Below are 16,325 nucleotides of genomic sequence, written 5' to 3' on the forward strand. Positions count from 1 at the left end.
TATTTTTTCTCATATTCATTTTTCTCATATTCTTTTAAAATTGAATAACATTTAAGAATCATTTGGTTACATAATTAAAAACTAAATATGTTATTAAACTATATTATTAAAACAACCAATATATTTTGTTATCATTTGTTGAATTTAATTTAAACAAATATAGCAATTTAATTGCATACATTTTTTTTGTATGGAATAAGTTAATTTATTAAATGAATGGCATATAGAATTTTCATCTCTTGCATGGTCTCTACCTATAAATAAAATTATAGCCGAATTCGGTGATTAAAAAATAAGCAATTAATAAAAATTAGTGGTGGGCGGTGGACCAAAGGGACCTCACTTTTGTCAATAGGTCATAGCCAATGCTACTTTTGTTTAGGAATGGTGAAGACAGCTTTGCGTCACAACCCACCGGACTTTCTAATACCCTATGCATCCACACTTCATAAGAATACATACGCTCAAAGTTTGAATAAATCAGACTATATAGGTTGGGCGCTATTAATTATTGAAAAATTATTAAATATATTTAAGAAGATTTTACTTCTCTAGAGAAATTTTAAATGTACTTAAAAAAAAAATTATAAAAAACTTGTTTCTCTACAAAATTTGAAATTAAAAAAAAAACCGACAAAATAAATATTGTAAATAAAATTGTAAGTATATATAACGCTATATTCTCAATTATAACGCCCTTCCCCAGGAGTATTTGCCATCTGAGCTGCTTGTGGGAACTTAATTTTTACGTAAAATTCAACGAAAACCCTATCCAAAACGATATCTCATTTCATTATTACGGACAAGAATTAATATCGTGAAAATTCATATACTATAGTTATATCTCTTTGAATTTTGAAAAATATTTGATTAAAAAAATCTTAAAACTTTGAGCAGTGTGCGGTGCGGTGCGGAACCAAAATGAATAAAAAACGAAGGATGGTAAAAATGATGCTTTATCCTTAAGCTTTCCCTGTAAACATCAATGGCATTATTCCTCTTATATAAACATCGGATTTATAATTTACAAATTCTCGCTTCCTTTTCCTTTTCAAATGACCAAGGAAATCACAAGCTCCACACAAGAAAGAAAAATCCACTTTACTCATCATACTTCCCCCAAGGTAGACTTCTTCCATTGCATATCAATGTAAAACACAAATTCCTACTTCTTCTATATATCAACCTTCCAACTAAGAAAATCCTAAGTTAAAATCAGGCCGAGCACATCAATCCTTATTCTCGGGAATGGAACATTTACAGATTATTATTCCACATGGCTTTCGGCACACACCAATGGCAGACATCCCCATTATCTTTCTCCCCCTTAAAACCAACTTGGCTCAAATCCGCTGCTTAAAATGAATCGAAACCGAAAAGAAAATATAAGTATATCACCTCCACAATCACACTCAGACTTCCTAGCTTTGCTCAGTCATTTTCCAAATCAAGATTCTGACCCAGCAGACACAACCAATTCAGTCGAAGCACAGCTACAGCTGCTCTGTTGTGAGTTAAGCGCTGGTGATATATTTGGCTGTATTTCGTGCCTAAGTTTTGATGATGGCCGCAGTTTCATGTACTGCACAGGAAGACAAGAATAAAGACTCTAAAAAGAAGTATTTAGAAGATATATTACATTCTAATGACATATATATATATATAAACACATTACAGAACATGGAAACTTTAATAGGAAAAAGAAAAGAGCAAATTCTAGAAGATCGGTTACCTCCATGTAGAAAGCACTGATCTCCTCCTCCGTAAGGCCTTCATCCTCTCCAGCATTTTCCTCCCACCCAAGTGATCGTAAAAATGCAGCCTCTTCCTCATCTGGATGAAGAATCATACTAGGCGTGGAGTACTCCTCTGCATTGCCCAAACATTTCTGAGACACATCACAAGCACAACCATTGGGAGTTGTCTGACCCCAACTTTTAGAAGTATCAGATAAAGGGGCATCTCCACTCCAAAGAGTAACAGTATCAGCAATGGAAGCTTCTTTGACCAATTTATCAGAATTCTCAGGGATAGAGCTAGCTTGGCCAGGATCAGGGATGACAGAAGAGTGGTTTGCAGAAGAGTTCTTCCTTGAAAGATTTTTAAAGAAATCATTCCGGCTCTGAGCTTGAGACAATGTTTTCTTGTCCACAGTTGTCCGGCAAGCAGTTGGCCTGCACTCAGCACTGGCAGGGCTTAAATTGTTGCTCAAGTTCCTAGGGGGAGCAGACGCAGCAGCAGATGGAGTGAGACCAAATGGGCTATTGGCTACTCTGCTTCCAACTGTGGGACTCAATCCATCCTTAGGAGTTGAAGAGATACCCTTCGACTCTCGTGATGGATTGAGGATGCGCAGATTGCCTACAGGTATCTTCGTAACATCAGATTTTGCATACCCTCCACGTGGAGCTTTGTTAACAGGGTGTGATGAAAATGTATGCTGCTGCCCAATATTGGGTTTTGATTTCTCCGAAGGACTGGACACCTGAAAAGAATAAAACATGAATGAAACAACATTACCTTGTGTATCAGATTAATATAAGGAATCTATCAAATTTAGAAGCAGCAACATTTAGGCTATAGAATGTTAACCCTGAAGCATGTACAATAACAGAATTTACAAGCAGTAAACTTTTTGTATCTGTATTTTTTTTCTTGAGGGGGCTGGAGGGATACTGTTATGACTAGTTACTTTGCTATCAACCACATCTAAAAAAGCATTGACATGAGCCTCTAAGCCAGCCAAGCCTGATTCAAAAAACCAATAAGTGAATGGTTTCAAGCCAGAATTGCTGGCACACATAACATAATTTTTCTCATTACCAACCAGCAATATATTTTCAGCTATATCATCCTTCATATGGTTTCACTTCAAAAAGAAACTAAGAAAAATCCTACCTGCGATAAATGGCATTCATTGCACATGGCCAAACCATGTCGGCATAACTCTACAGTACACTTTTGGTCTCTGACCGAAAGACTGCTAAAATGCATATAAAATGTTATTTGCTAATGCCACTATGTAGGTGGTGGAATATGCTACAGCACTGGAGGAAAGCGTCTTTTTAATGCAAATGGCGTCCACCACCCCCTGACCATGCCTACCATGGCCGTGCTTGCCGATGCTCCTGCCCTTGAGGGTCATGACCATGTCTGCCAGAATATCTTTCTCCATGACCATACCCACGGCCACCATAGTGTCATGTCTCTCACCATAAGATTGGTGTTCTTAATGTTGCTCACCAACCATGTCTTCACCAGAACTGAATTCTCTAACTTTTTTCACTCCAAACAAACGAGTTTTTTTTTTTTTTTTATTGGTAAACAAGATTTTATTGATCATAAGAGTAGGCAAGATCCCAAGTATACAGGACATATACATGAGCAATGCCAAAGCGTGCTAATTTAGTGATACAAGTAATTCATGAAACATCATTGACAACTTTTGATCTTCAAAAACTCCAAACAAAGGAGTTTAATTTGTTGAACTCTGAAATGAGCCACATACCACATTTCCTAGACTGACATAGAGCTCTAGGTATTTATTAATTAAGAAGAAGGGCAGCAGCAAATTACCAGAGCTTTTGGCGTGGAAGGTGTCATGGGAATTAATTGCCTAGATTGCTTCACAGCCAGCTCTTCAAGCCTTTGAGTTCCAATAGATAACTACAACAAGAAGCATATAACACCATATGAGCATGAACATATTATCCAACGAATGCTAAAAATTATAATAGAAATTACAATTTACCTGAGAAGGTGCATGCGGGGTGCCCTGAGCCAATGTCTCAGCCATATTGAGGCCAGTCCCTGCGCTTGGAGACAAAGAAGCTGAGCTTTCATAAATGGTCTGTTGAGCCAACACTGCACCCATGCAATTGCTTCCAGCAATCACAGGCACCTCTACTAGAGCTGACTTCCAGCCATCACAACCAGTCACAGACAAATTTCCAATTGGCAAACTCTGAATGACAGTGTTCAAGCTAGAAGGTGAGATTCTTCCCATTTCCGAACCGCGTTGTCTCTCTTCAGCTACGAGTGATGGAAAGTCCCTTTCAAATGCACTTTTACTGCTACTGCTAACAACACTACTCACACCAACAAAACGATCACTACTTCTGTGTTTGCTTTTAGCATTATTTGAGTAGGCAGCCACTTTCCTTGGCCATGTGTCCCCATGTTTTCCTGTAATCATAGACTCTGAACATTGTAGCACATCCTTCTCAAACCTATTGGGTAAGATGCTATCAAGAGGATCAGAATAGTCATGCTGCCTGTGGTCACCCAAAACCAACTTGTCCTGATCACGGTAGTCAACAACGTCCTCCCAATCCCTGTCACGGTAGCTTCTACCATAACTACTGTAAGACCGTGTGTGAACAGAACTATTACCACTAGAACTCCCGTGAAAATTAAAGGATGTGACTTGATCTGAAGCAACCAAGTGACCCGGGTCATGATCACACCCACTCATGGATGACACATTTCTTGCATGTTTTGATATGGCATGATCATCTGTTTCAGAAGACATGAAAGGGAAAATAATTTAACAGAACTCTTGTAAGTTAATCCCACGACATAATAAAAAGAGAAGACAACTAAAATTTTGAACCAAGGTTCCATTTATTTCAGAGAAATAATGGTGATTTCGAAATAAAACTGATTTACATCTCAGGGCTTTTATTTCTTGAGGATTTTTAAGCGATATCCCTTCATTCCCAACAATCCTTGTGAGATCAAAGGAAGCTTAAAGTTTGCAGTCCAAGTGGCCAAAAGAGTAAAGATGACTTCATTGAACAAAGCCTAGCACTACTCTGAAACAGATTGAGTACGTAGCTTTTTAATTTTATTTTTCCGACTAAATGTCTAAAACAGCAGGAAAACAGGACTCAGACTTGCCTCCTTATCTCTTCTTCAAGTTTTTTAGCAACCAGTAAATAATCAAACAAATAAAACAAACACTTGAAAGCATGGAATACGTGAAAGTGAGCAAATGAAAATTACCTGAGTGCAATGAAGATGAAGAAAATTGATGGTTGGTACCGCTCCCACCAGTGACACTTCCACTGCTTTTCAACCATTCGGGCACTAAAGCTGGCTCACTTCTATCCATAACTTGTCTCGATCATGATCAAATAAAATTCAACGGACTCCAATTAGTCTTTCGTGTAAAACTTCTCAACCACCCGTCGTTATTCTAAACTAATTTTCTAAAAGAACAAAAATAATTAATCCGATGTCACTTTAAATTTATTTTCAGTCAATACCAAAGCTCGCCTTGCATATATACGCCCAAAGAAAATACGTCACTGCTGATCTCAATGAAAATTCCCAAACCCTAATCCTCCATAACTGTCATGACACGGAAATTAAGCTTCTTTTCAAGTTTCTACTGTACAGTATGCACGATTAAGTAACAAAGAACTTGGCCAAGAAAACCTCAATTCAACCATAACCACGGACAATCAAATAATTAAGGAACTTGTATAATCTGAAGGAATGGTACTAAAAAACTATTGGTCAGAAAGCACTACCAGTAAGCAGCAAAATTGGCCAAGAAGGGCTTCTAAATGTAAGGACAACAAACCAAGAACATAGTCATCTCAGTCAAGTCGTGCTTGTGAAAATGACAAGCCTATCCCCTGGATAGGCATGAGCGAAAGCAAATGAATCCCGGGACCCAGACCCATTATGGTAAATAACATGAAATACAAAGCCCAAGAACCGGAAGCCCTAGATTGGCAAATAAACTTCTCGGAGCTCGGACTTCGAACCGAGGAGAGCAGGAGAAATGGTCAGTTACGTGTAGAAGGAATGAAGCGACCGAGCATGAGGCATGGCATTAAAGTGAACCGAAGAGATCAATCACACCGGCAGAAACGGAGCCCCGATGGTACGGCTCTCGACTCTCGAGGCCTCGTGTCGTGTGTATCTCAATGCGAAACAGTGGAACGAGGTGAAATTGTGTATAAACGAGAGCGAGAAAATACGAAGGGTGTTAGAACTTAGGCCAAGAGGTTTCTTTCAATTTCTGGAGACCAAAAAAGAGAACTGCGCAGTCTATCAAAGATGTATTCTGAATTATTAATTGGGTTCCCGGGAAAGAGACAACAAACACTTGGAAATTGGAAGGCAATCAATCTGCTTGCACCGGGAGGAGGAGAGGGATGGAGAGGAGATTAGTGATCCGAGTGGAAATTTTTCTGTGCGTGGGTTTGGACTCTTGGAGGTTGGCTAACACTACGAAATTATATCCCCATTGGTCCCAACATTGAAGCCATGACAAAACAAACCAACTAGGAGGGATACCGGTTCTCTATACAAGAGATATACCCAGGCGATACTGTACATATTAGATACAGAGAAAGCCTTTTTACTGTATAATCTCGTACATTCCCTTAAAAAAAAAAAAAGAATTAAATTACTTTTTTTCATTTTTTTTTTTTTTTTTAGAATTGTAGAATTACATTACTCGAATTGGAGCTACAATTCTCTATATCCTAACACTATGTGGAAATGCTTTTCCCACAGAAGTGGTCACCAACACCCATTGAATTTTTTTTTATTATTTTTTTTTACTTAATTGTTAAGTAAGGATTTTAAAATGAATTTCTGGTTTTTATTTTTTAAAAATATTTAATAAATTTAAAAAATATATTTGAAAAAAAAAATAAAAACAGATAATTTTTCTTTACGTATTCGGTAGCTATTTCGGAGGCCTCCCCGTGTGGGAGTAGCACCAGCCATGCTATATATACGAACAAAATTTGAAATTAAAATTGGACCCCTTTTTTTTTTAATTTATAGAAGAAGTGGAGGGTTTTCAATCCAAATTTTTTATTTGGAGAACGATATGTCATCAGACTCTTAAAAAAATTAAAATTTTTTTAAAGGGAAATTATCGTCATTAATTTATTAGAAAAACTTATATTCATTATTGGATACATGCAAATATATCTTTATATCAACCATTACTTCATAAACTAATTAATCTATTTAAAGCTCTATCAGTATATTATTTTTTTTGTGAATGATTTAATTTTCATTACTATTAATATTCTCTATTAACAAATGTCTAAGATACGACACACTATCTAAATAGATTTTGATGACATGAGTCTTGGACCGGAGTAAAGGGTAGATTTTTCAAGAGTCGCAGTTTCGAAACTATGGTCATGAAAATTTACTTTTCAACAACACATAAAATAATCATTATGTGTATATATATATATATATATATTCTCTTAAATATATGGTGGATCCAAAATTATGGTTTATGGGGCAAGAATAAAAATTATAATTTTGAAAATTGACTAGAGATATATTAAGACATATAACTAACGAAACAAATAGACAATACGGGCTAAACATAAATTTGGCCTTAAAAGATTGAAAAAGAGTTCTGAAGCAACGAAAGCCGTGCATCTTCACAGGTCAAGGAACTACGGATAAGATAATCATGAAATTGAACGTCTAAATGCAGCCAAAGTCATAAGACCAACAAATAAATAAAAAGTCCATAAATAAATACAATTTCTACGACAGACGATAAATGGTGATATAATTCTATTAGTCTTGTTTAGATAGTGAGATGAGATAAAATAATTTTAAATAAAAATTAAAAGTTAAATAAAATATTATTTTTTAATATTTTAAAAAGTTAGATTAATTATTATATTTTATGTAAAGATTTAAAAAATTTATAATGATAAAATAGAAAGAGATGAAATCGTTTATGTATACAGATGATGGCTTTTACAAATTTCGGCGCATTATATAATATACATAGCCATCTCCGAAGATGGATCCGGAAAGATTTTGTTTTTATTTTGGTAAAGATATGTTTTGTAGTGCGACATCAAACATCAAATGTCAAATTCGGACATCTCTTAACAAAGAATCAGGAAATGGAGGAGTTATTGTTAGAGAGACTCAGATCAGGAAGGAGAAGGAACATTCATTGGGAATTTCTTTTATCGCCGATTCACCAATCAAATCAAACCACAAACGGTATTGGTTTGTTCAGGAGAGGTGAGAAGGACAGACTAGACTATGCCTGAAATCTTTTTGCAGGTTGTTCAGTGGCTAGAGAGACTCAGATCCGGAAGGAGATTAGTCCTGTTATTGTCGGGGTTAATTTGGTCGATGAAACGAGAGAAGATGAAATAATTGGTTAATTTTGTTGATGAAGTGACATGAATGAGATAATTTAAATTAAAAAATTATTATTAAAAAATTATTATTAATTTAAAATTTAAAAAAATTGAATTGAAATTTAAAAAAATTAAATTATTTATTATATTTTATATAAAAATTTTAAAAATTTATAACGATAATACGAGATAAAATAAAACGATCTTTGAATCCAAATAAGCCGTAATATTGATTTTGGGCTCCGATTTAGAATCATTGTTAATGGCTTTATCTGCATCCAAGAATAAGGCATTTGGCTAGCAGCGAGCATATTCAAAAAGGCAAAGGCATGGCAAGCTGCTGCTGCTGCTGCTGCTGCTGCTGCAAATAAAGAAAAGTCGGTTCAAGAGAGCAACATTTTCCAAACAAATCTTAACAGGAAGGGGAAGGGAAAGGGAAAGGGAAAGGGCTGCGAATAAAGCCAAGAAAAGTCCTGCATTTAAACAAAAGTCACGCCTTCCAGGTTGGGAGTTACGGACGGCACAAACCTCACGACGTGAAGATACACTCAATCCACGTTACATCATCACGTGACCATACCCCACTGAAGGGAGAGCGTTGCTTGCACTCCTAACACGGGCGCGTGATACGTCCCTCCGCACTCGGTATAATTCGCATCTCGCCTCCGTATCTCTGAACTGATTCCCTATTCTACCCGCACCCCTAATCCCTCCGCTCTCTCTCTCTCTCTCTCTCTCAGAGGTCACAGCCAGGGAGTGTAGCGTGGCAACGACTCGAATTCGACGAATCCGATAAAGCCTCTCTCTCTCCCTCTTTCTCTGAACTTTCACGGACACCAAATGAGATGATAATGGACCTGTCCCGCCCTTGAACTCTCTTTCTCTCACCCTGCCCTTGGTTTCGTCGCCTCTGCTTGCGTTTCGTAAGCCCTAATTTTCTCTTTCTCCCCAAATTTGTTACCTTCAATGATCGAAACTCCATTCTGAACTGCAATTTGGGTATCTCTCTCTCTCTCTCTCTCTCTCTCTCTCTCGCTAGCGCATTTCACCTTTTTTTTAGACCGTAGTGGCCCGTGGGTACCCCATTTCCATTTTCCAAGTTCTCTTTCTCCTTTAATTTTCCCTTATTTTACTGGCTCCAGGCTCCCAATCCTAGATTCACAAGGGAAGCGTTTCAATAAAATTTGCTGTATTTTTTTATTCAACTAATTTTTTCGAACACCTTCACGTTTACTTCCACTCTCTCTCTATTTTCTTGTATCAAATATTCAAATTATATTAATTTGGATCCCGGACGGCTAAAGGTTCAATCTATGTGTTGCATATCATGGCTTCTTGAATTTATCCTTTTATTGATTCGTCAACCGCCCATTTTGCGGGTTTCATTGGCCGTGCCCGTTGTTTCTGTTGGGCAATTCGTATTAATGTCTCCTAACTTGCTTCGTTTTTGGTATAATCAGAAGCACTTTGGTCTTTGCAACTTACTCGTCTGTTGATCTAGATTTGCCCGAAGTGCGACTCAGGTGGGTTGTTTTAGTGCTGTTTTTTCCTGCTTAATTTGGTTTAATTCCTAGGAATTTTCAATTTTGATATCATTGTTAGATTAGCCAGAAGTATTCTCCGAATTTTATTAATATATGTATTCTTTTTTATAAGTATTTATTGATATATGTATTCGTTCATTTCTTTCTCAAATTGTGTTTCGGGCTTCTAGCATTGTGCTCTGTTTGAAGTTATTGCTTCTGGTCGTTTGATTGCTGGTTCTTACAAATTTGGATTTCACATTTTAGCCACTACGGAATGAAAGTATAGGTCAACAGAACATTACAACCTCTCTTAACTATTATTACCTTGCAATTGGTATTTTATGGGAATTTGTTGGTTGCACTGGAATATATTAACACATGAATCTGTATACAAATGGAGTTTTTTGCACCGTTTTTAGTTGATTGTTCTCTTATCTTTCTTTTGTCTCAGTTGAAAATGATTTTTACACTGGTGATTCATTTGAGGTTAGACAGTTTGGCTCTCTTCCATATTGATAACTCTGGAAATCCTTAGGGGTTGACTCAAGTGGTAAAGACCTCGGTCTTGGTGGTATGCTCTTTCTAGCTCTAAGGTTCGAATCCTCTTCGGTGCAAACAATTTCTAGGGGCCGTTTGACTAGGGGGAACTTTCCCTTGAATTACGTGAGCTGCACTTGCAAACTCATTGTTGAGGGCCTGTGCACCCCCTGGGATTAGTCGAGACTTTGTTCTCGGACACCCGGGGCCAATAAAAAAATATCGATAACTCTAGAATTGTTATCCTTATAATTTTTTATTTTTGTTTGGTTGATATTGTATTCTTTCCGCCCTGTGTTTTACAATGCTCATGAATCAACTAAGGTCTCGTTTGTTTGGGCAGATGAGATAAGTTGAGATTAAAGTTAAAAAATTAAATAATATATTGTTAGAATATATTTTTTTAATATTATTTTTGTTTTGAGATTTGAAAAAGTTGAATTGTTTATTTTATTTTGTATGAGAATTTGGAAAAGTTGTAATGATTAGATGAGATGAGATGAGTTGAGAAGTTTCCTGAAAACAAACGAGGCCTAAGTTTACTTTGTTTTCTGGTGCTCCTACTTTGTCTTATTATCATAGTTGAACGCTTACCCACTGTGTGTATTTTCTAATCTTTGGATGAATATACACTGAAAGCATCTCTAAGCCATCGTGAGCAAAGTTTATGATTTTTTTTTCATTATCTAATGAGTCAATTGATTGGATATTCTACTGGAGTAATGGGATGAAATAATGTGTTTGTTAGGTAGCCCGCTAAGACACTATTGTCCATATGCTAGTGGGATGGATCAATAGGGAGACAACAACACTACTTGTGATGATGGCGGTGTTATTTCCTGCTCCCATACCCTTGGGAATTTACTCAATCTTTCTCTGTAGTGAATAAAGGAGTTAGAGGAGGGCGGTGCTCAAAATTCCCACACCCACTGGTTTTCAGAAATGTTTTTTTTGATCGGGTGACAGAAATGTTCTCAAAGTTCTCTGACTTGAATGTTGGGTGACAGATATATTGTTTAGTTTTCAAAATCATTATATCATGAATGGACTTCTGGGAATGGAAAATGGAATTAGCCTTTTATTATTTGTCGATTCTGTTGCAAGATTAAGCACGCACTGCGTGAGATGCGGCAGCAGGAGCAGTGATTATCTTTAGTTGTGGGGTGTTGTCCGTAATAGCAAAGGAGAATTTTTTTTTTTTTCTTTTTTTCTTCTTTTTTCCCCCAAGAGGGAGTTAGAAATTGGCTTACAAGTGCTTAAACTACCGTGGGACTTTTTAAGAGTAGTTCTGAGGTGAGCTTGGGGCTTATGCTTAATGGGCTTCATCGCTTCTCTTTGTCATCCTCTAATTAAAAAAAAAAAAACATTCAGCTAATTGATTTCACTGCTTTTAGCTTAGAGATAGTTAACTAAAAGGTGTGATGGATCATTTAAACCATGTAGGCAGGCCACATTAATTTTAATGGATGAGTAGGACACTACATAAAGGAAGCCTTGGGGAGTAGGTTATATTTTCTCATTACGCTTTATTTATTTCAAAGAGAGTCTCTAAGATATGGGGTACTGGATTGCAACAATGAGAAAGAAATTTAATTGAAGATTTCTCAACATTTGGGGGTGTTTTATGAGGAAGATTGCTGCTGGTGTCACCTTGGATGGAACAATAATTGAATTGCATTAGTCTATTATAAATGTATTATTTTTTTGAGAAGTTTTTTTTTATAGGTAATCATACAAATTTTATTAATAGAAAAAGGCAAAGCCCAGATACATAGGTAGTATACATGAGAAACACCTAGCTAGGGTTTACAATCGAAAGAAGAAGGTCATGATCATTTAGACCGTTACAAACAATGGTTCCCGCCCATAAAAACAATGACTTAAAGAAGAAAAGTTTTAGTTCCTCCGTTGTTCTCGCACAATCTTCAAAGCTTCTTGCATTCTTTCCCTCTAGATACACCAACACATACAAATAAGAACCATACGCCAAATGCCCACCACCTATGAGTTATCCTGAATGCCTCGCCAACTTGCAAGGAAGTCCACCAATCTAAAAGGCATGACCCATGACAAACCGACTCTCGTGAAACAATCATCCCACATGACCTTGGCACCTCACAATGTAGAAAAATATGATCTACTGATTCCCCATGCTTCTTACACATACAACACCAATCCAGCACAATTACCTGGCGCTTCCTCAGATTATCTGTAGTCAGAATCTTGTCCAATGATGTTGTTCGAACAAAAAAAGCAGCTTTTGAAAGAGCTTTTGTCTGTCATATACTCTTTCCACGGGAACATCATCAATCCAGGACTCGTTAGAGCTTGGTAAAATGATCTAACAGTGAAGTTGCCTTTTTTAGAATTACTCCAGTGCATCTTATCCCCAGTGTCCCCTGGCGTACTTATTGAATACAATGTCGTAAAGAACTTTAAAATAATCCCCACCTCCCAATCTTGGGCTACCCAAATGAAGTTAATATTCCATTGAGGAGAGCCATTTCCAAAATATTGGCAATCGCTGCATCATTTTCTCTTGCAAGCTCGAAAATAGCAGGAAATGTGTCTTGAAGGCTATGGTCACCACACCATTTATCATACCAAAATCTGACACGAGAACCATCACCCACCACAATATGTTTATGTCCTTGAAAGGTCTCCCAATGTCCCCTTATATATTTTCGTAACCCCACTCCATATGTGCCTTGTACCTCATTCGAGCACCAACCTCTCCAAGCCTCCCCAAATTTAGAGTCTATAACCGACTTCCATAGGGCCTCCCTTTCGAGTTAGTACCTCCACAACCATTTATCCAAGAGAGCTTGATTGAATTTTGTCAAGTGGCGAATCCCCAAACCTCTCTCAGAAATAGAGTACAAACCGTTGACTAATAAACCAGATGAAATTTGAATTCATCCCCCAATCCACTCCACAGGAAATCCCTTTGTAACTTCTCAATGCGGTTAGCTACCTTTGTAGGAAGCGGGAACAAAGACAAAAAGTAAGTGGGCAAGTTTGGAAGAGTGCTTTTGATCAAAGTCAACCTGCCACCTTTCGACAAATATAACCTCTTCCAATAAGCCAATCTGCGCTCCACCTTTTCGACCACACCATTCCAAATCCTTTCAGATTTAAAAGAGGCACCCAATGGTAAGCCAAGATACTTTAGAGGCAGTGAAGATACCTTGCATCCCAAGAGTGTAGCTAAAGACTCCGCTTCATGGACAACCCCCACTAGCACTAGTTCAGACTTTGAAAGGTTAATTCTCAAGCCTGATGTAGCTTCAAAGCAAAGGAGTAGCGCCCTCAAGGCTTGAATGTGTCCAAGATTTGCATCGCAAAAAATGAGAGTGTTATCGGCAAATAACATGTGAGAGATATTAAGATCGCCATTCTCCACCGGAAAACCATAAAGAAACCCCCCATCCACCAGGCCCTTAATCATCTTACTTAGAGCTTTCATGATGAATAAAGCCATGAGAGGAGTTGAAGAAACTCACCGGTGATCCATTCACCAAGATAGAGAATCGTACTGGAGAGATGCAAAATTTTACCCATTTCTGTCATTTCCCCCCAAAGCCACATCTTACAAGAAGATAAAGTAAGAACTGCCAATTGATGTGGTCATAAGCTTTATCCATGTCTAGTTTACAAAGCAACCTGTTGTCCATCCAAAAATTCACTTGTAATGATTTTTTTGAGAAGTAAATATACCATTATATCATTTGCCCTGTATCTTCATTACTGTGTGGGTAAGATCCCCAAACGATTGTTTCTAAATACTCATTGAGGCTTCATTTTAACTTCTTTTTGAAGTTATGTTCTAATTCCTTGTCATGGGGTGGCATAGTGACAATTCAATTATAGGAGTCGCATGCAGTGATAGTTTTGATCAGACTTCCAATTCAGTGTTGGAACTCCTGAATTTGATTTCCTTTTCATGTATGATGTTCTGCTGATAATTGGCAACTTTATGTTCATAATATGTTGCAATATGGCTTTCAGGTATTTGGAAATGGTGAACGGTAGCAGAGGACGACGTAGAATTGCTTCCCGACATTTGAGGGTAACTCCATATCCACTGCCTTCTTATAAGTCAGATGTTTTGGTGGACATGTGCCCCAAGAAATGCTCCAAGACTTTGGATAAAAAAGACTGGGAAGATGCGACATGTTCTGTGTGCATGGAGTGTCCTCACAATGCTGTCCTCCTCCTCTGTTCTTCCCATGACAAGGGTTGCCGTCCCTTCATGTGTGGAACTAGCTTCCGGTACTCCAACTGCCTTGGCCAGTACAAGAAAGCATATACTAAAGTAAACTCATCAAGTGATGGACAACACGTGCATGCCTCCATCAATGATCCCGTTCTGGTCCCAGATTCCAGTTGGCCCATTGAGAGTTGTGAAGTCACTGAGCTTGCCTGCCCCCTTTGCAGGGGCCAGGTTAAAGGTTGGACAGTGGTTGAACCTGCACGAGTATATCTAAATGAGAAAAAGAGAAGCTGCATGCAGGATAATTGCTCATTTGTTGGAAATTACAAAGAGCTGAGGAAACATGTTAAGGCAGAACACCCCTCTGCAAGGCCACGTGAGGTGGATCCCATACTTGAACAGAAATGGAGACGGCTTGAGCGGGAGAGGGAGCAGGATGATGTGATCAGTACAATAAGGTCAACAATGCCAGGGGCAATGGTTTTTGGAGATTATGTAATTGAAAGTAATCATAATGGTTTTGATACCGACGAAGAGGACGGTGGTTTTGATGTAAACGCTGCAGACAGTAATAGGGGCTTTGGGGTTGGCTTTGATAGTAATCTGGTGAATGTCTTTCTTCTATTGCACGCATTTGGGCCATCGGGAAATGATCTTGGTAGACGGCTGAGGCAGGCTGAGAGGACCTTTCAACGTGGATCGGATCAGAGTGCTGTTGGCATTCACCACACGTCTCCTGTTGGTAGATTGGATTCCTCTGATCAAGATGACTACAATAACAGTGATGATGGTGGTGGTGATGATGGTAGTGTGTCACTGGTTAGCCGCCTTCGCCGACATGGCAGGGTATTATTGGGACGATCAGGAAGGAGACGCAGGCGTAGAGAAGCCATAATGGATCAAAGGTAGATCAAAATGGTGCTAGGGGAGGGAGAAGTTTCTCGGGTATATAGCTCAGTAGGGAAAAGAAATTAGGAAATAACTTAAGAAAAGGGTTGGATTTCTCCTCACATTGCATGGATTACTTCTCATTTGTATTGTTGCATGGCTTGTGCGATAGATTAGCCAAGACGATGAAACGTGGAAAGATTGTTGTTTTTCTCTCTCTCTGATGTACTTTAGATGTAATTTCCCAATTACCTTCATTCCTCTTTATTTTTAGCAATCATCTCTCTACATGAAATTTTCTATGTTGCGATTTGCTTTCATCTCGGTTTGTCATTGTTCAGAACATCATGACCAGTCTACCTTCTTGGTAAGTTGGTAGGTTGATTAGTAGTGATGCTTTTATTTGTTGCCTCCATTACTTGGTGCTCGGTAAAATGAATGGCCCTGCTTGGATTAATTAAAAATTATAGTCTTATTGAGGCGAAAAGAATATGGGAAAAGGAATCACAGGAGCCCACTGCACTTTAAAAGCTTGCGGACATGATAATGCACATGCATTTCAATCATACCGGGAACATTTGGAAAAGTAAAATGATTAATAAGAAGGCTAACAGAGACGATGAAATAATAAAAAAGCAGCAAAACAAGAAGGTTGAATTTCAAGCTCAAAACCAACATAAACGATGTGGAGGAGTGAAGATGAGCTTAATAATAACAGATTTACCAATCGGATCCACCTGCTGGAGTTCAAATATGATCTGGAAAAGGGATAAAAGACGAGCCTGCTCGCTCCATTTACTTGACGGACTGGGTCTCCACTTCAGTGCATGCCCAGACTTGGAAGAGGGCCTTCCAGGTGAAGGTGAAGAGAGATTCAAACATAATTAATCATCCTTTTTTTTTTAATATAATAATAATAATAATAATTCCTGAATCAACGGTACTTCCAATCGGCCAACGTTCCAATGCAATGTTTCATGAAATGAGCAAGTCTCTAAATCAAAAGCT

The 16,325-nt window shown here is 37.9% G+C and overlaps 2 protein-coding genes across 5 annotated transcripts; one reads left to right on the top strand and one right to left on the bottom strand.

Moving 5' to 3' along the window:
• Window positions 1-1,038: 1,038 nt before the first annotated feature.
• LOC121255387 lies at window positions 1,039-6,306 on the bottom strand. Its single transcript, XM_041155686.1, has 5 exons — window positions 5,005-6,306; window positions 3,752-4,515; window positions 3,577-3,666; window positions 1,733-2,485; window positions 1,039-1,582 (listed from the first exon to the last, which is right to left on the bottom strand). Exons 1-5 carry the CDS (start codon window positions 5,111-5,113, stop codon window positions 1,448-1,450), a joined length of 1,851 nt encoding a protein of 616 aa, XP_041011620.1. The 5' UTR covers window positions 5,114-6,306; the 3' UTR covers window positions 1,039-1,447.
• A 2,510-nt stretch (window positions 6,307-8,816) lies between these two features.
• Window positions 8,817-15,584, top strand: LOC121255439. Of its 4 annotated transcripts, XM_041155759.1 has the most exons (4): window positions 8,817-9,152; window positions 9,614-9,676; window positions 10,965-11,045; window positions 14,225-15,584. In XM_041155759.1, exon 4 carries the CDS (start codon window positions 14,235-14,237, stop codon window positions 15,336-15,338), a length of 1,104 nt encoding a protein of 367 aa, XP_041011693.1. In that variant the 5' UTR covers window positions 8,817-9,152; window positions 9,614-9,676; window positions 10,965-11,045; window positions 14,225-14,234; the 3' UTR covers window positions 15,339-15,584. The 4 variants fall into 4 exon arrangements, with proteins under 4 accessions (XP_041011693.1, XP_041011692.1, XP_041011691.1 ...); XM_041155758.1 differs by lacking the exon at window positions 10,965-11,045 and having other exon boundaries at window positions 8,819-9,152; XM_041155757.1 differs by lacking the exons at window positions 8,817-9,152; window positions 9,614-9,676; window positions 10,965-11,045 and adding an exon at window positions 11,137-11,160.
• Window positions 15,585-16,325: the final 741 nt, after the last annotated feature.

This window comes from Juglans microcarpa x Juglans regia, chromosome 3D (genome assembly GCF_004785595.1).
Source record: "Juglans microcarpa x Juglans regia isolate MS1-56 chromosome 3D, Jm3101_v1.0, whole genome shotgun sequence".
NCBI classification, from domain to species: domain Eukaryota; kingdom Viridiplantae; phylum Streptophyta; class Magnoliopsida; order Fagales; family Juglandaceae; genus Juglans; species Juglans microcarpa x Juglans regia.